Source organism: Halyomorpha halys, unplaced genomic scaffold (genome assembly GCF_000696795.3).
Source record: "Halyomorpha halys isolate HHAL.00 unplaced genomic scaffold, Hhal_1.1 Scaffold364.1, whole genome shotgun sequence".
Classification (NCBI taxonomy): Eukaryota; Metazoa; Arthropoda; class Insecta; order Hemiptera; family Pentatomidae; genus Halyomorpha; species Halyomorpha halys.
Window position 1 is genome coordinate 244918 of NW_027108785.1, and position 12806 is coordinate 257723.

A 12806-nucleotide genomic window follows, 5' to 3' on the forward strand; every position below is an offset into this window, starting at 1 on the left:
ATTTCTTCCTCACATTAATTTAAAGTTTCTTTTGCAGGCTATTCTGCCTAGCTCATTTTCTTTATTATAAGTGAAAAGCCTATTCAAACAGTCTATTATTAGAGAGTCATATTTATTATTAATAAGCTTACTAAGCTTAGGTCTAGTTACCTATTTTTTTAAAATTTAAAATCATTAATATTTAATTTTTCGTATATAAGAAATATATTAGAAGAAAGATATTAATTGTGGATAATCTTATATAAGAAAAATTAAATATTAATGATTTTAAATTTTAAAAAATAGGTAACTAGACTTAAGCTTAGTAAGCACATTAATAATAAATATGACTCTCTAATAATAGACTGTTTGAATAGGCTTTTAACTTATAATAAAGAAAATGATCTGAGCAGAATAGCCTGCAAAAGAAACTTTAAATTAATGTGAGGAAGAGATTGAATTGAAGGTATGTTATATTATGTTTGGAAATTAATGTGAGTGGGGGAGTTATCCAGAGGAGGGATGGCATGCATGCATCGCATATCCTATTTGTTGTTTTATTTATCTATTTACTACTTTGTTATTTTTTATATTTTTATATTCTAATATTTGTTATATAGGAGAATTTGTTGATAAAATGAAATAAGGGTTGTAAAATGGAGGGGAAAGAAAAAAAAAAAGGGAATAAATTGAAAAGCTTGTATTTAGTTTGTAGACTGATATTAATTGTAAAATAATGATGTGGGAAAAAAAAAAAATGTTATCTTTCTATTATATTGTATCATATCAAAAAATGTAATTTATAAATTTATATATGTCCGATTACGGATTGATCAGTATGCTGTGTAAAGTAGCAACCTGATGTATTTGGGCAGCATGATTGAATAAATTTCTTTCTCTGTGTAGTGAATAATGTTATTGTTATAAGTGTTAAAAATTAAGATATAATATAAGCTGTTAAATATTTAGATGTCCTTGAAGATGGCTAGAATGGCCGAAACGTTGGACTGGTGAAAAATAAAGTGTTGAGACAAAAATGGATACGAATTTTTGATTTATTTAATAAACTGGCAATGTTATGACTCTATGTACAGATTATAATTTATTAATGAACTTCTAATTTCACACTCTCAAATTTTAGTCATTTAATTAGTTAATATTCGCTAGAGCACAATAAGGATGCAATGAACCAATTGTATTTCATCTTTTAACGATGAATTATAAAAGGTGGCCAACATAAAAAATAATAATAATAATAATTATGTTCAATAAACAAAAAATAAAAGGAAGATAATTTTTGGTATTTACCCTTTGGAAATGGTCGAATCTGTCCTGAAATGCTGGTGATTTGATCAAAGAAATTGAATTCCCTTTCGTAAAACTGTTTAGCAGGGCCAGACAGAGAGCTGACAATACTATTTGTAAGAGATTCTAAAGTTTCAAACAATGCTGAAATAAAATTTAAAATAATCTTTTATCACACTGATAACAATGTAAAATTAAAAATTGGCGCAGCAGTAAATAAGGGATATTCATGCAACCTGTAATAAATATGTACTAAATAACTAAAACTGTTAAAGTTGAAAAACTCATATTCACACTTATTTGACATTAGTATGTTAAATGTGGCCGAAACCTCACGCAGACACAGAAGAGAAGACTGGCCACCATACAGAGACTGGCTCTGCTGAGGGTCACGAAGACATACAGAACGGTGTCACATGAGGAGGTGCAAGTGCTGGCCGGAGCGATACCCCTGGACCTCATCCTCAGGGAGGATGTCCTTAAATATGAAGTTAAGAGGCAGGGACTAGAAGCCCTGCCGGAGGAGCTCCGAGAGAGGATCGGTGAGACTCCAAACTTATGGAAGAAAATACTACGAGAGGACTCAATACAGGAGTGGAATGGACGGTGGGTAGCAAGCCAGAAGGGCGCTACTTTGAGAAAATTCTTCCCTACCGTCCTTTCTAGATTGAAGGCTAAATGGGTCCTCCCAGACTATTGGGCCTCACAGATCATAACAGGACACGGGGGGTTTCGGGGAAAGCTGCTTTGGAAAGAACATCGACCCCCGGTGCTCAACGTGCGGAGTTCCTGAAACAGCAGAACACGTAATAATAGATTGCTCTACCATGGAAGGACACCGAGCTAGGCTGTCGAGAAAGACCGGGATTTACGCCCTTGCCGAGTCAGACTTTCCCTGGTTGATCGAAGAAGAGAATTATCCCTTCTTCAGGGAGTTCATTTATGGGTGGAAGGAGGTGGTGGGCCCCACTCATTTCACGATGGGAAGGGCTTGACCGCCCAACATCAGCGATCCACCAGAAGATGAGTAAACTGACCCAGACTAAGACCAAAAGGGCTGGACCAACCTGGGAACTGCAGGAGGCATCCTGACGGATGCAGTGGACAAGGTCCAGCTCCATCAGTAAGGCACTAAACCTAGTGCTGGGCTGCACCACAGTAAATCAAAACAAAAAAAATGAATAATTAATAAAAGATTAAAAAAAAAAATTGGTGATCTTTGGGAGCAGTGGCATGCGCAAACCCCAGCGCACTACCCCACTGCTCCCGCGCCCCATATGCCAGAAATGGGAGGGAGATAAAAAAAAAAAAAAAGATATCACAGTCTGAGTTCTACTAAACCAATGTTAACTTTGTAAAATTTGTAGAGAAGGTTATTAAGAGATTTTGATCCCTGTTTATTTTGAGGTTAATTACCTACGACAATCGCATTTTTTATTTTTTTTTTATTCACATACATAAAAAGAGTAGCTATTGGTGTTAAGCACTATAATCATCTTTATTTAACAATTATAGAATAAATTATTATAGTAAAGGTACCATATCTAATTAAAAATTTATACATTTAACATGCAAATTATTAATACAAAATCATACATTTAATTATTATTGGAAGAAGATAGTTGACCTTAAAAGTAGATTGTTGGAAGCTAGTCCAGGTGGCGGTCAATAATAGAAGGTACAGGAGATAAAGTACAGGAGATAAATTGTTACAGGAGTTGTAAACTACTTTTGTTTCTCTTTTGACCGCAACCCTGACCATCTTCTTATATATCAATTTTTACGGTCAAATATATATACATATATTTAATGTTAACATTAAATATAGCTGTTAATGTTAATTTATTATTAAATTAATGTTGACATTAAACAGTTTTTTCTACTATTTTGTACCTTTATTAACCGCCACCCGGACTATCTTCCAACAATACTTTTAATTTTGTTTTTATCTATTTAATAGGACATCATTTATTTTAATATTTATAGTTAGCTTGATTTTAATAATTTTTGGTCCTTGGTTCATAAGAAATAGCCAATTACATCAGGAATTACAAATGGAGTCAATAGAGGATTACATCAAAAAACGGTTCATGAAGTTCCACTCCCAGCTGCCGACAGTTAAAGGAGCAGTGACCTATAACCTGGGAAACCTAACCTCAACCTGAAGACTGAAGCTCAGGCTGCTGCAGGACATTCTGTTATAAATTCTATATTTATTAATTCATTATTCACACTACCTCTATTTTACTTATTATTAGTATTTATTATTTTTTTTTTCTTCTTTCGTCCCTTTTCCAAATTAACTTGTTTCTTTTTAACATTAGAGGGCAATTGTTTGTTTTTTTAAGTCTAAAAATATCATTAGTTTTTGGTATTAATTTTACTTTTATCTTAGAAGCATTATTCTTATCTATTCATTTTATCTTTTTTTTTCCTTTTAATTATAACATTGTATATAGTTAGAAGTGTCTTTTGTACGAGACTATACCCCCCATAATCAACTGTTTAAAAAAAAAATATAATGTAACAGTTATATCAACCATGTAAGACTTCATTATAAATTTTGTAATTTTGCAATGACACGTGAGTAATGCTTTAGTATATAGGCTTCTTCTTGTTTTGAATTGAGTTCTTTATCTTGCTTTATTGTAATTGATTTCAATGTCTTTCACATGGAATAAGATTTTAATTTATACTTTTAGTACAAGAGCCCAAGAGGAGAAAGAAGGAAATTATTTCACCCCATGTTTTGATTACTTTAATGAAAACTATATATAATTACTAGTCAAAATTGATGAGACAGTATTGGTAGGGGGAATAAAAAATGGCGGCTATTTCAAAACGTTAAAAAAAAAAATTTATTCGAAGCTCTATATGTTTAATTTATTTTGTAAAATATCATAAAAACTACAACTACTTTATGAAACGATATATCTCAGGAACATAAGGCTTACAGATATCTGCCTCAACTCCCATTAAAGCTAGTTTAATGTACTATACAGTAGTTTATGACATTTATAATCTTAAATACTTTCTTGAGACTGGTTAATGTTGTTTAAATAAATAATTTATTTTAATTATATTATTTCAATTTCTTGAGACAAGCTAATTATTTATTAAATAAATCAAAACTTGTATCCTTTTTTGTCTCAACACTTTTTATTTTTCACCAGTCCAACATTTCGGCCATTTTAGCCATCCTCAAGAACATCTTCAATTATAATTTCTTCCTCACATTAATTTACAGTAACTTTTGCAGGCTATTCTGCCCAGGTCATTCATTTATTATAAATTAAAAGCTGTGAATTTGTGTGGTTAATCTTATATAAAAAGAGTCTTAAGGAAAAGCTTTTAATTTATAATAAATGAATGACCTGGGCAGAATAGCCTGCAAAAGTTACTGTAAATTAATGTGAGGAAGAAATTATAATTGAAGATGTCCTTGAGGATGGCTAAAATGGCCGAAACGTTGGACTGGTGAAAAATAAAAAGTGTTGATACAAAAAAGGATACAAGTTTTGATTTATTTAATAAATAATTTATATTCATTATAGTCTCAAAACCTTTTATTTTCTTTACAAGTCCGACATTTCGGCCATCCTCAGGGACAATTTTTGAACTAAATAATTTAAAAACTCAACTTCATGCAGGCTATTTTGCCCAGGTCAATTCAACAATTTCTAATTAGTCAATTTTTCACATTAAAACAAAAATTAAAATTCTTTATCACAAACACTTATTTGTTAAAATTTATCACAAGTTGTAGTAAAATATAGAGCTTCGAATAAATTTTTTTTTTTTAATGTTTTGAAACAGCTGCCATTTTTTATTCCCCCACCTATACTTGGCAGACTCATTAATTTTGACGAGTAATCATAGTTTTCATTGAATGTGAGTGAAATAACTGCCTTTTTCTCCTCTTTGGGTCTTGTACTATTTTATTTATTGTTTCTCAACAGTGTTGACGCATTCATATTTATTTAAATGTTATTATTTGTTTTAATTATATTATTTCAATTTCTTGAGACAAGGTAATTATTTATTAAATAAATAAAAAATTCGTATCCATTTTTGTCTCAACACTTTATTTTTCACCAGTCCAACGTTTCGGCCATTCTAGCCATCTTCAAGGACATCTAAATATTTAACAGCTTATATTATATCTTCATTTTTAACACTTATAACAACAACATTATTCACTATATAATATAACGTACCTTCAATATATTTCTTCCTCACATTAATTTAAAGTTTCTTTTGCAGGCTATTCTGCCCAGGCCATTTTCTCTATTATAAGTTAAAAGCCTATTTTTTAAAATTTAAAATCATTAATATTTAATTTTCCTTATATAATATGGTATTCCATTGTTATATGGTAGTGCATTAACTGTGGATAATCTTATATAAGAAAAATTAAATATTAATGATTTAAAATTTTTAAAAATAGGCTTTTAACTTATAATAAAGAAAATAGAATAGCCTGCAAAAGAAACTTTAAATTAGTGCGAGGAAGAAATATATTGAAGATGTCCTTGAGGATGGCTAGAATGGCCGAAACGTTGGACTGGTGAAAAATAAAGTGTTGAGACAAAAATGGATACGAATTTTTGATTTATTTAATAAGTTATTATTTGTTTTAATTGCAATCCCATTGATCAAACACAAGAAGTCACAAAACTTATTAAAAGAACATGGATAATCTTACTTTGGCACATTTATTACATTAGTACAGAAGGGATGTTCATTTAAAATTTACCATTTAATACAAATTGCATGAATAATTCTATGATAGTTTTAAACAAAAATTATAGTTTAAACTTACAGTCCTTAGTGTGCATATCTTCATCGATAAACATATTAGTCTTCATGTTCCAAATCAGCTGGTGTGCGACTACTTGAGATTTTTTCGCAATATATTTGATAAATTCCATGACATAACCCATCTGTTTCAAATTATATTTTGGTATTATTATTATATTTTATTGATAAATATATTATTATAAGCAGTAATAGCACAAAAAAAATACCTTATCATGCCTGAGACTCTGGACAAGTTGTGGAATGTAGAAGAGAACGGCATCTGCTGGGAAGCTCTTTAGGACTCGGACAGCATATTGGGCAGTGATAGGGTGAGGTGGGAATTGCCTGGAGAAGTAAGAGAGTGCCTGTACAGGACTCACTCGAGCCCAGCTCAAGCAGTGAACCAACTGTAAAGATTACAAAGGAACACATCAGATATTAATAGTATCTAACGTAAAATGATTTTATACATACCTTTTTAATTGAAAAGAAAATTATTTTTTGACAAGTTTTTATTCATTTGATCATATGCAAACCAATGTGTTATAAAAATATATGTAATATTTATTATGTTTCCTATTCCATAAACCAGTGGTTCATAACAGGTGGTCTTCAGCCCAGAGGTGGGCCATGAGAGCCTCACCAGTTGGCCGAGCAAAGATCTGGCTGCATAAGTAAAATATTTGCCAAATAAATGAGATTTTTAAAGCAATGTTCATTGAATGAGAAGGGCTGAGTATATGACTACGGCTGTTTAATGAGAGTTTCTTAAATATTTAAAATAATGAGGTGTTAATAGCTCAAGTTCAAGTGGGCTGCGGACCTTTTGTTTAAGGTTTAGAGGTCCTACAGGTTAGGAACCATTGCAATAAATATTAAAAATACCGATGTTTACGATAAGATCAATAAATAAACAATAAAGATAATAAATGGCCCCAAATCGAAAACCAACTTTGAAAGTTTCAAATACATGGTTTAGTTTAGTAATAGATAGGAAGATTGTCTACCACTCTATACATATCCAGACAGATACCAGGATATGAGTTTAAAATCATTACCTCTGGTGCTTCGTTGAGGATGTTCTCGGTAGTGATGAGATACTGTAACGCATGTGGTATATGGATAACGGAAGTGGGGTTAGATCGTACCAGCCTGCAAACTTCCTTCATCATACTGTCAGATGGCTTCAGTCTAAAATATTTTATCAAAAAATATATTTCTTTCTCATTATCATAAACGAGTGAATTAATTTATATATTTTTTCTATCTATATTATATAATAATGTGATATTATCATTGAAAAAAATTGTATGCATAAATCAGTTATACTAACCTTGTAGGTAGATATACTGCTAAAACAGGGCTTAGTTCCCAGGCGAGCCGTGTGATGTCTCGCAGTGCCTTCTCGTTAACTGGTTTCGATTTCCAATTAGAAATCATCTCCTCGCCAGGAAAATGTAGTTCAGATCGGCCCATCGGGTTGTACCATGTAATAAGTAGTTCTATTTCAACTGCCTAATTAAACAGAATTTATTATTATAATAAATCAAAAAGAATAAGCTTGATTTAAAGATTTTTAGGTTGTAGAAACTAACTAAATAAATTAGTGGAGGATAACTTAAAGATGATGAAGCTTGAAATTGAAAATATTTTTTAATTAATTTCAGAATTAATTTATTGAATTTAATTTAAAAAGTACAGACCAATTTTTGTTTTTTCCTACCTAGTACGTTTAAGTCTGTCATATTGTAATATGCTCTTTTTTAGTAAATAGTATATTTTGGTGTATAAAGAGTTTTTAATATGTTTTATGTTATGTATCATTTTAATATTAATTTGTTTTGTTTATCCAAAAAGCAAGCTAACCAAGTTTCATTGTTTATAATAACTTCGTGATACAAAACAAAAACCAAGATGGCGGTACGTTGAATCAAGGCCATGTTGAGCAGATTCAAATATCATAAAAACTATTTTAACTCTTTCCATCATAATTGAAAATACAGTAAATTAAAGGAAAAATAGAAATCAACAAATAGTGCAAATGAATAATATTCAGAAAATAAATCATTTGGAAAAATCCCTAATTGTTGTGGGACAATCGATGTTTCCATGTAACCTCAAGGCAGGTTTTCGTTTTGGAAGAAGAGAGTCGTTTTGTGGACGGGCAGGTGAAAGGATGTCTCCAGGATGAGGAGGTCCTCATGAATTTCTGTCCAGCAAGAGAGGAAGCCATTTTGGACACGAGGACAATAACATTTAGAACAAAGAAGAGACCAGGGATCACCAAGGAAGATTATGAGCTTGGTTAGTTTTGTATGCATAAAAACAGATACATGTGTGAAATAGATTATAATTTAATTAATTGTAATTATTGTAAATGCCTGTTTCTGATTGTCTAGCAACTAAACGCCCTGAGATTAAGAGTCTTTTGTATAATAAAATTATATTACCTATTTGATATTAAAACTTTTAATTTGAAACCAAAGTATCTTTTATATTAGAAAAAAGTTATAAAACGATCTAAATTCTTTTTCTTTTATTTTAATTAATTTTTTTAATTATTACAATATATACCATGGCCATCAACCATTTTTTGTTTTGATAAACAAACTCACACTTTTGAAAGTACTCAGATTCAAATTTTTCAATATGATCTTTCCCATTATTCAAAATACACCTATACTGTTCAAGAACTGGAGAGAAACACAGTTTTTGCTGACTTAAGCACAGACAAAGTCTAAACAGCCGACTAAATAACCAAATTAAAAATCTTTTCCTATTTTTCTTAAATTTTTAAAATTTATTACATTTTTATATATATTTATTGGTTTTTTATATATATTTATTGCTTTTATGTATTAATATTTATTACTGCATTTATCAACTATTTTTATCTATTATATTATATATATATTACATGTTTATATTGTTATTTATTTAAAATTTTTATAATTTATTTTTTATTGTAGGAAGATAGTCCGGGTGGCGGTCAATAAAGGTATCAAAATAGTAAAATAAAACTATTAATTGTTAACCAACATTTTTCCCCACTTTGCAGGGCTTCATCAGGGCTGTCAGATTGAAACGGAGGTGACGAGTGACTTTACTGATCGCTGCCCGGACTATCTTCCTACGGTCAACTATCTTCTCCCAATTTATATTTTATATTTTAATTTTGTTCTATGTATGTTAAAGAGGAGAAAGGGAAAAAAATAAGAGGAAAGGTGTATTAGGATAAGACAGAAAACGTGAAAAAAGGGGTAAAATTTATAGTATAGGAAGAAAAAAATAAAAGAGCAAAGATGATATAACAAAGAAAAAATCATGTATTACTGTTATATATTGTAAGTTTACTCGTCTATGCCTATATTTAACAACCCAATACAGTTGGGCAGCACAATTTATTTATTTTTATTTTTTTAAATAAAGTTTTTCTCTCATGCAACAATTTTACTTTTGAAAACCAGCATCAGTAAATTTACAATTGGGTTTTATCTTATATAAAACATTAAATTATTGATATTGTTTATGAGACCGGATTTTCAAACAATTCTATCTATTGTTCTCCAGATCCAAATTCAATAGATTTCGAATCACGGAAAAGTCATTCAAGTAACGTTAATTTAATTTTGCACATTTTACTCTCTGTGGGCTAAATTTTTATTTTTATTGCATTATATTTAATTATTATTTTTTTAATATTACTGGCGTGACAGACCGTGGAGGTCCAAGGCCTTGTGCAATGTACTTAGAAAATAAATTGTGCCTTTCATGATGTGGTTTTCATAAGATGAGTCCATCACTTCCACCCCTATTTTTGTGAGTGTCACCAATAGGCTAATGGACCTCACAAATGCCCGAGGGGGAGGCTGTGAGTGAGTATTAGGGGTATTCATGATGTTGTGTTAAATGTTATATGTTTTACCATGTTAAATGTAATAACTATAGGATTGTGAGCAGTCCTATTTGAAGTCATGCATAAGAGCCCCTAGCGGATTTCTCAGCAACTTGTTGTATAAGCCTTTATGTTTATAACCTTCCTTCCAGACCCTCATGTTATTGTTTACTTCAGTTTAGATTTAAGTAATTAATTAAAACATGCCTAGAGTGAGTGAAAAGTGGAATTTGTGTGAAAGTTTAGCTTATGAGTGTCTTATTGATCTTCAAACTTGTGAAGAAGAGAATGAAGATGAGCTAATTGACAACTGTATTGAAAGTCACAACAACTAATATGGCGGCGATCTCAACTGGTCTATTGTGTGACGTCATTCTCGATTTAACTGACCAAGTAACAGACTCTCAGCCATGTTAAATGTTATTTCGTTTTACCACGGCAAAAGAAGGCAAATTTTTTCGATTTAACACGAGTTTTTCCATTTAACACGCTTTAACATAGACCATGAATACCCCTATTGTATAATTGTATGCTTGAAAAAATCCCAGATAGGCCCGGGGACTCAAACTCGCAACCTTTGGGTTGGCAGACAGGCGTGTTACCATGCTGCTACCGTCACACCCTATAAAATTTAATGCTTGAACTAAATTTTTCATATTATACATAGATAGGTATACGTATGCTAATATTTATTTATTAAATTATTTTTTCTGTATTTAATTTATAGTTTAAAATTGACAAATTTGAGGTAAAGCAATGCATTAATATATGAAGAGACGAATTCAACCTAAAAAAAAAAAAAAAAGGACAAGTAAACACAAGTCAAAATTATTCTTGGAACAGTATTAACTAGTGGCAGCTTCAGGTAACTATAAAAAAGTCTCTCTAGAATAAGCTTGTTATAGAGAACATTCAATGTTTTTGTTTTTAACATGGATTCCCAATCTGCCCTTAGCCATTCATTCTTCTACTAGACTTTATAGTAATGAGTGGGAATTTCAATTCTTTTTTTTTTTTTAATATCACATTAGCTATTTTAAATAAAAATCAATTGGGAATTTTGCTTGGAAGAATATTTTTAAACTTAAATATTTTTATTTTAATATTTTAATGGAATATACCTTTCATATTTTTTCTAAAACTTAAAATTGAGGTAGTTTTAAGGAGTTGATAAATTAAATTTTTGTTTTAATAATAGCAATATAAAATCATTTAATACATACCTTTTCAATTTTCAACTACAAGGTTTTTAACCAATGTAGTTTAGTTTGTATGTATATTTATGTTTGCATAAATGTAGAGAGTATTTAACAAGTTTAATTTGATAATAACAAGAGTAGGTAAGCTTTACATGTATCAATATTGTAACTTTAACAACAAATTTTTAAGAATTCAAACTTTATAAAATTTCATGATTTAAGTGTTTTATAAACTTAATGCTCAATTTGGGTTTTTTACTGTACATTTTTTTGTTTTTTTACTACACAAAAATCCAGAATCTATTTATAATACTCTAAAACTGAGACTCACAAGTAGATCGAGTATAAGATTCCTCTTCTTGATATAATCTTTGACAAACAGATCGCCCTGGTTCGGCTGCCGCTTTGCCCTCCCGGTTCTTTTTGTTAGTGTATTTGTGGAAGCAGATAACGGGACTGTATTAATCCAACCTGAAGCAGAGCTAGGCCTCGGAAGATCAGAGGTGACGGATAAGCTTCCAACGACTGAACCACCTCCTGTTTCATTGCTTCCAACATCCCAATCTGTAAATTAGGTAATGAAAAATACAAAGAATTACAATCAGCTATGGAAGTCAAGTAAATAGAAAGAAACATTAATTATGGACAACATTTCGAAAAAGAAATAGATTTATTCAACAATAAGGAAAAAAAAAACAACCCTTCCAACATCCGTCACTCTAATACCCTCCCTATGTTTAAATCCCACCTGTTCAATTATTTCTTATCCATTCAGACCCCATGAAATTGTAAATAGATATAATTGTAAATATGTATATAAATTATTACATCGTTCTTAATTACTTTTAACACCATGTATTTTTTTTTTCATTTTCTTTTTGTTTTTTTTTCCAACTGATTAAAGTTAGAAAGTAACTTTAATAATAATTCCTTTTTATAATGACTATTTATCTAACTATGATATAAACAAAATATACTATAAACAAACTATTTATTGTTTATATGATAGTTGATAGTATATTTTAATCTAAAATTAAAATTTTTAAATAAATGAAGTTTTGAAAAAAAAAAAAAAAGGAGGTAATTTTGACTTGTAATTAATGACCTGGGCAGAATAGCCTGCAAAACATTTTTAAATTTTGACGTGAGGTGAGAATTTATATTTAAGATTGTCCTTGAGGATGGCCGAAACATTGGACTGTTAATATAATAAAGAGTGTTGAGACTTAACAATGACATCATTTGATTTATTTAATAAATTATTTAAAATAATTAATGAGTTTCCATGACCAATCCCATAAGAATAATGAATAATTGAGAGCTAATCGTCTAACATATAGTTATTTAATAACTAAATGGTAAAGTAACAAAATAAACTGAGGGGTAAATGGGCAGGGTAACAGGAGGACTAGAGAGGGAGATAGGTGCGGGTGTCTCCCCCACTCTTTGTGGATGAATCAGGCCAGAGTGCCCTACTCACTGTCTGAGGATTCCCAGTTCTCCCTATCCCTGCCAACGCCTACTGTCACCTCCACGTGGTGCCCCCTGGGGAGTCCGATGGGACTCGCGAACGACAGAGGCGGGTGTCTGTCATGCCTGACAATACGACAGACATGACGGGCCCCCAA

General features: G+C 30.8%; 1 protein-coding gene across 8 annotated transcripts in view; it reads right to left on the reverse strand.

Moving 5' to 3' along the window:
- Pi4KIIIalpha (phosphatidylinositol 4-kinase III alpha) overlaps positions 1-12806 on the reverse strand; it is a 122255-nt gene that overhangs the window by 31757 nt on the left and 77692 nt on the right. For all 8 annotated transcript variants that reach the window (XM_014422286.3, XM_014422290.3, XM_014422285.3 and 5 more), the window contains 6 exons: positions 11510-11742; positions 7418-7599; positions 7143-7275; positions 6312-6491; positions 6107-6227; positions 1288-1428 (listed from right to left, as the gene is read on the reverse strand). In XM_014422286.3, coding sequence (XP_014277772.1) covers positions 1288-1428; positions 6107-6227; positions 6312-6491; positions 7143-7275; positions 7418-7599; positions 11510-11742 — 990 coding nt within the window. The remainder of the gene's footprint in view (positions 1-1287; positions 1429-6106; positions 6228-6311; positions 6492-7142; positions 7276-7417; positions 7600-11509; positions 11743-12806) is intronic.